The sequence below is a fragment of the Ricinus communis genome, chromosome 5 (assembly GCF_019578655.1).
Source record: "Ricinus communis isolate WT05 ecotype wild-type chromosome 5, ASM1957865v1, whole genome shotgun sequence".
Classification (NCBI taxonomy): domain Eukaryota; kingdom Viridiplantae; phylum Streptophyta; class Magnoliopsida; order Malpighiales; family Euphorbiaceae; genus Ricinus; species Ricinus communis.
The window spans coordinates 22,161,418-22,168,624 of NC_063260.1; the positions used below are offsets into that span (position 1 = coordinate 22,161,418).

The 7,207-nt window shown below is 31.0% G+C and overlaps 1 protein-coding gene across 1 annotated transcript; it reads left to right on the forward strand.

Annotated features, from left to right (window-relative positions):
• The first annotated feature begins 4,728 nt into the window (after positions 1-4,728).
• LOC8259245 lies at positions 4,729-6,385 on the forward strand. The gene has a single exon (XM_015721418.3). It carries the CDS (start codon positions 5,201-5,203, stop codon positions 5,792-5,794), a length of 594 nt encoding a protein of 197 aa, XP_015576904.1. The 5' UTR covers positions 4,729-5,200; the 3' UTR covers positions 5,795-6,385.
• The last annotated feature ends 822 nt before the right edge of the window (positions 6,386-7,207 follow it).

Below are 7,207 nucleotides of genomic sequence, written 5' to 3' on the forward strand. Positions count from 1 at the left end.
ATGCAGTGATTTAAGTGTAGCTAATTACTTAGTAATTTTCTTATTTTAACTTTAAGTATATATCTAATGAATGAGATGGTAATATTCATTTTTCTTTATTTACTCAAGATAATGATCCGACTAAATTTTTTTTTACTAATATAGATTGAAATAAAGATGATGTTTATAATACATTCAACCTAAATATTTTTATAATAATAATAATTATTAATAAATTAATATAATGGTCAACCAACAATAATAATTGAAACTAATAAAGATATAAAGGTAAAGAAATCATTCATAACATAAAAAGATAACAAGATTCATACATAAATAGTCTAAACTAAACACTCAAGAAATTAGCCTAATATATTTAATCCAATGATATTGGTAATTAAATAGAAAGATATAAAAACAAAGCTAAAATTAAAAGTTCCATCTAGATTCAAAATTCTTCAAGGTAGAAAAATAACTGATAATTCTTCTTGAAAACTTAGATCTTGAAAGGATAACAAAACTAAGAACTAAGTGTTTGGAGAAAATGAACCATAGATAAAATTCTCGAGAAAGGAATAATGGACAGATGCAGACTGTATAGTTGTAAATCTGGTCTCCAATACTTATATGGTTTTTAGAGATTTCTTTTGCAGAGTCATCTTCTACATGCAAAACCTCTAAGAGTTATCTTCTAACCACTCTTAATTATCTTAAATTAAATAAATAACTAATAATGATCCATAGTTATAAAAAACTAATTAATCCCCTTTGGACCTTGTAATTTTCAGCTAGACCTATATAAACAACAATCCACACGATCTAATTCTAAATCTTGGTAGTAGCAGTCCTACTAAAGCCAATTTGTGAATATTTTGCTTTATATTTTTCCTTTTTGGCTTTTATTACCTAAAAATAGTAAGGCTAAAGTGGGATAGATGCATATATTTTTTGTAATTCTAGTAGCAACCAAGAAAAGGGTGACTATATTGAAATCACAAAAAAAAATTAAAAAAAAAAATCAAGCACAACTCACAACACTAAGAATTTATAATGGTTCGACTAATACTTGCTTACATCCATTCCTCAAGAATTCTCTTGAGATTTCTATTATCAAATAGGACTATAAACTTAAGTCTATTTGTGTTCTTCTATAAGGCTAAGAACAAACCTAAGTGTTTTCCTAAAGACTCACACTTTAATCCAAGTGTTTTTCTAGGCTCATACTCTAACCCACTTTTAGATTTTCAATCTTAGTTGCAAGAGCTATTAATCCCTTATCCAAACACTCAATCTATCCCTTTTGAGCTTTGAATACAAATATTAAATACTCAACTACCCAAAGATTCAATTCCAAGCTTGAATCTTTAATATAAAATGAAAAAGATGAAGATTTGAAGGTTGTTGAGAGTAAATACACAATGGGGGCTGAAAATAAATGCGCTTGCTTGACTTAGGACAATTAGAAATGAAGTTTAAATAGTCCTAGGTAAAATAGAGACGCTATATTCTTATTAAATGCAAATATAGCCTTCTTAACAACCTTCATAAATGCAGCTTCACGGGTTCACGACCATGAAGTGTTAGCGCGAATAACATATTTGAAAAATTGAAAACTGCTATGACTGTAAAAAATTCTTCATGGCTAGAAACTTTGGCTGTGAACTCTACTGTGATTTCTTGAAGAATTAGAGAGTCGACATCTTTCACGGGCGTGAATTTTTATTCGCGGCTGGAAAGCCTCTCCTTCCCAGCTGGAAAGATTTATTCATGGCTGAGAATGCTAGCCATGACTTCTTCTATGGTTTTTTCAAGTTTTGGAAAGAAAGTATTTTTCACGGGCGTGAATATTTCTTCATGGCTGCGTGTTCACGCCTGTGAATCCTTGTTTTCACAGTTGGAAAGAAAGTTGTGAATTTTACTATCTTTTTTGCTATTTAAGCTGAGATATGTTCATTGCTGGGTACTTTTCTTCATGATTGGGAAACTGACATTTCACAAGCGTGAATCTACCTTGTTTTAAAAGAACCCTTGCACATAAACGCTCTAACATAAAATTAGTTATTTTTAATTGTTTGTAACCAACAAAATATGATTAATAACCCTCAAGATTCAATATATTTCCACTATATTATGTATATAAAATATATGATTAAAGTACTAAAAATTTATCTCTCTCTCTCTCTCTCTCTCTCTATATATATATATATATATATATATATATATATATATATATATATATATATATATATATATATATATATATATATATATTAACTTTATATATATCTTATTTTATTATTTTAAATAATTTATATATTATCTATATCAAACATAAAAATTTATAACGAAAATGAACTAAGTATTTATTTTTTTAAATTCGACTTAAATTTTTAATGAATTTAAAAGTAAAATTAAGTTCGGATTTGAAGGAGCTCAATTAACTTTGAAAAATAACTTCTAGAAGATATCCGTTCAATTTGATAGAACATAGACATTTTAGGATTTCTTAGAAATTGGATCCTTCCTTGCTGATATAGAAACAGTTTTCATCAAATATCTGGGACGTTAAGGTTTATGTGTGCCCACATAAGCTTGGTAAGTTTCAACTGTAATGCCTACGAATCCAATTGAGATTACAAAAACTAGAACTAACAGATTAGGGAAGTAGAATACAAATTAGGCCCAAATGTTTGAGAATTCAAGTAATTTGGCAGCTTGCTATAGTAGAATTTAGACACAATCCCACAAAATTGGCCTGCTGTTAAATGAGCTGGCTAATTTGGAGCTTTCCTCGAACAAACTCATTAATATCTTTTGGATTTATTTGGATTTCACTAATCGATAACTGATACCTATAATATATTTGTGTATATATATACACATAGGAAGCATCTTTTGATGATACTAACACTGGAAAAATAACTAAGATTAGAATTTGAAACTATGTGGGCTCAAGTTTTCACTAGAGTTGGTAGAATGTTCAGTTTATTGTGTATGTGTATATATATATATTAAACACTTTTGGTGCAAAAAGCTCATATTTGCCATATGGGGTGTTTCGTATGACAAGAGTCCCAATCATAATTTCCGATATTATTTATATATTGCTAAACAAAAGTTTTAAGATAATTGATTTATAACTGTAAATTGATTCACAAAAACTCTCTACTTTTAACAATAGTTTTTTATGGTTTAGTTTTCTATATGATACTATTTCTTTTTTTATTTAAATAAAAAAATAAATTATTATATTTTAAATTCACGCTTAAATAGTGTACAATAATAAAAATATCACATTCCAATATATAATTCAATGTGCTATTTTTATACTTAGATTATGAAAGTAAATGAATGATATTTAACTTATTTTAATTTTTATTTATAAATAAATAAATAAATATAGATAATGAATGTATACATACCAATTTCTTTTATCGTATTAAATATTTAATTTGATGATAAGTGTTTATTTTAATTTAACTAAATTTTAAATTCGTGTATTCATCTTTATTTATAATATAGGACCTTAAAAACTCATAGGTCTCATAATTGAGATCGGACGGTCCAAAATATGTGAAGATTAATTGTGTGAAATTGAGTTTTGGTTGAGCTAACTTAACATTGAAAAGTATTAGAGATTTGTGAAATGGAATGCGGATGTAGCAATATAGAAAACACCCTCAAAAAATGGACCCTCTCACTTCTATCCTTCACATGTTGCCCACTAACATCTACATCTGAACCAATTAGTGGATGGGCCACATTTTGGATGGGACATTACTAAAGGTTAATTGGCTATTCAATCAAATAAACAGTTTTAACTACCTTGTTTTCTTGTGGCAAATCTCTATGTGGGCTCTCAAATCGATTGGTCTATAGAAACTATAAGCATCATATCTATCATATAATAAAGAAAAAAGACAATATCTTTCTTAAAGAGATGAACTTAGAGCAAAATTCCTACTAATCATGATCTAATTCTTGAAGTGCTTTTTGTGATTTTACTTGCAAGAGAACCTTTTAACTACCACAAATGGGAAATAACTTGAAAATTTAGTACCTTTTGCCAAATCTTTCTTCAACATATATGACAATGATAACTCTAAGAATTTTAAATTTATTTAGAATCAAATTAACTAAAAAGACTATGTGAAAAGAAAAGAAAAGTGGGGATTATTTTCTATGTTTTCGTTAAAAAGAAAAGAAGAAGAAGGAGGAGGAAAGCAAAAGAGAAGGAATAGCACTATTAGATGCTTCTAGCTAGGTATGTATCTAAGAGAGAGTAAGTGAACTTTCTTTGTTGGCTTGAGGCAAAGGAAGAAAAGGCTAGCTAGACTATTACTATCCTTTGAGTCAAAGCAGAAGCAGAAACCTAAAATCCACAAGTGATAAAGTGAAAGAAGTCTATCACACACACACCTTACTTTCCAATGAAAGTCGCAACCCACATGATCTTGCTTGGGGATATTGAAAGATCACAACTTCCCTCTCTCAAAAGAAGGACTTCTTCTCTATTTTTTACCCCCTCCACTCTCTAACTGATCATCAATCCAAAACCCAATTCACTCCAAACAGTGCTATCACCTCATCCCCTCTCTCTCTCTCAAGAACCCCACCTAATTAGCCTCTTCACCTAATTTTTGTGGCTGATTGAGTGGAATTCTGACACATGTCAAATCCTGATTGAAACACATGGTCTTGGATCAACCCCTTGCAAAAGGGTCTTGTCTTTGCTTACTTGGCCATGCCAATCATGCACTAACATGTAGCCAGCTCCCCAACTCCAACCCAACCTTGCAAATCCAACCCCAAAAAAATTTATCGAACTTGGTGATGATGCAAGGAGGATTGGAGGGCCCCTAAATGATGGATCCAAAAGCCAAAGTACACACAAGTGAAGGTGCAATTATTCATGCCATGAATTTCATCCGAAGCAACTCATCAAAAATTCCTCTTCTCTTCTTCCCACACCCACAAAAGCAAGAAAAAGAAAAACAGAGAATTTTCAAGAAAAAGATTTTATTATTGATAGAGAGAGGGAGTATAATTATTAAAAAAATGATCATTTCACACAAAATTCTTTCCATCTTTTCTTCATAGCCAAAATAAAGAGAAAGAAAGAAAACGCTTCCCTCCCTCTCTCTTCTCTCCGCATATATTTCTTCGTTTCTATTACTTTCTCTTTCCTTATTCTCTCTCTATGAGGCTTTCATAGAGAGAGATGGCGCTGAAGAACACAATTAGATGTTGCATATCTTGCATTTTTCCATGTGGAGCTCTAGATGTGATTCGAATAGTACACTCCAATGGTCGTGTAGAAGAGATCAGTGGCACAATCCGCGCAAGTGAGATCATGAAGGCATACCCTAAACATGTCTTGAAGAAGCCCTCTTCTTCGCCCTCCGATGATGGTGTTGTTCCAAAGATTGTTGTAGTCCCACCTGATGCTGAGCTACAACGCGGAAAGATCTATTTTCTTATGCCTATGCCATCAACACCACCAGAGAAGCAGATAAAGACGAAGACAAAGTCAAAGACGACGACAGCAACAACAATGACGACACATCGATCAAGAACTTCAAGCCATAGCAGAAGAAAAAGAAGAGAGAATTATAGTCACGAAAGCAACAGCAACTTAGACAGTAGCAATGTTTCGAACTCCATTTCAATGACGACAAATCTTCTTATTTCTGATAGGTATTTGAGCGAGATACTATCAGAGAAAATATCAACGCAGAGAGATCGAAGAAGAGGCCGTGTTGGGGTGTGGAGGCCTCATTTAGAAAGCATATCTGAAACATCAAATGATGGTTAATGGAAGGATATTCTTGAACTCTGTTCAATCATTCTTCTTTTCTTTTCTTTTCTTTGTTGATTCATTTTAGAGGTTCTTTATTATCCATTAGGGTTCAAGAAACTGTCTATTATTCATTTCCATTTTCTGTCTTCTTTTTCCTTTTTACCTTTTTTTCCCTTTTCTTTTCTTTAAATTTTTTTTTTCTTTTTAGTGTATATAGAGGCATAGAGAGAAAAAACAAAAATAAAGCAAAAAGATGGGTCATGGTCTAGAAATAGTAGAGGGCGATGATCATAATTATTTGATCCTAAACAGTTATGGTGGATGGGTTCTTGCTGCTGCATTATATATTTATATGATATGGTCAAAGGCAATATAGTAGTTGCTTCGAGCTTCCTTTCAGCACAGAAATTCAAGGAAGCAATATGATTTTTTGTGATCTTGAGAGAGATGTCTATGAAAATCTCCTTTCATTTTTTTTTTTTTTTTTGTAATTTCTAAGAATTGAGGAAGAGAGAATGTTAGAGAGAGAGATCCCACTTCAGCTGTGTGCAAGTAGCAAGCATTAATTGTTTCAATAAGAATTGAAAATGATTCTGATAAGATGGATATTTCATTGCCACTCATTCCTTATTACCAGTTTGCCCATCATTGAAATTTGTCATGTACAAGAAAAAATGTGAATCTAACTCAAAAATATTGGTCATTCTACTATACATTGCATATCTCCTTTTTATTGGAAAATAGTCATGTATCATCAATAGTTCTTATAATTGTTATGTTCAAAATAATCACTAACTTTCAATATTTCTTGCAATTATTGCTGTGTTGTTATTACCTTTATAATCATCATCATAATTTGATTAGAGCCGAAACACAACTGGAACCAATTAATACCATAATTTTTTTGGTTGGAAATTGGTTGACAGTGGGCTTTTAAGCAAATTGTTAACAGAGGTTTAGGAAAAAAACAGTGAGCACATCTATGCATCAAGAATTGTTAATCATATACTTGAAGAATTGTTGTTCTTTGTTCTCTTGCGTTAATTAGGACCCATATTGCTATTACCTATCTTATTAGTCAACTCAGAAAGGAATTTGAATTATAAAATGAAAAGAAATTAAAATTGTAGCACTAGTGTTCTTTGACGAAAAGCAGCCCAAGAATCCATGGATTTTACCAAAGATATAACGGGTTAACAAACACAACTTAATTGACTCTTTCTCAATTAATATACATATATATAAAGAGAGAGAGCATCCTCTAGTCACGTACATGTCTTAGAGTATATGGAACAAACCACATGAATCATGATACTATATAAGTGCGATTCTAGATTTAAATCTATTGAAGCCAAATCAATTCCAATTAGTAGATAGATATATCTACAATCCATCAAGATTGATAGAGCACATAAACATAAAGTACTT

Bases quoted from the DNA above. Each gene is read 5' to 3' on its own strand.
- LOC8259245 (XM_015721418.3), top strand. From the start codon at position 5,201: ATGGCGCTGAAGAACACAATTAGATGTTGCATATCTTGCATTTTTCCA.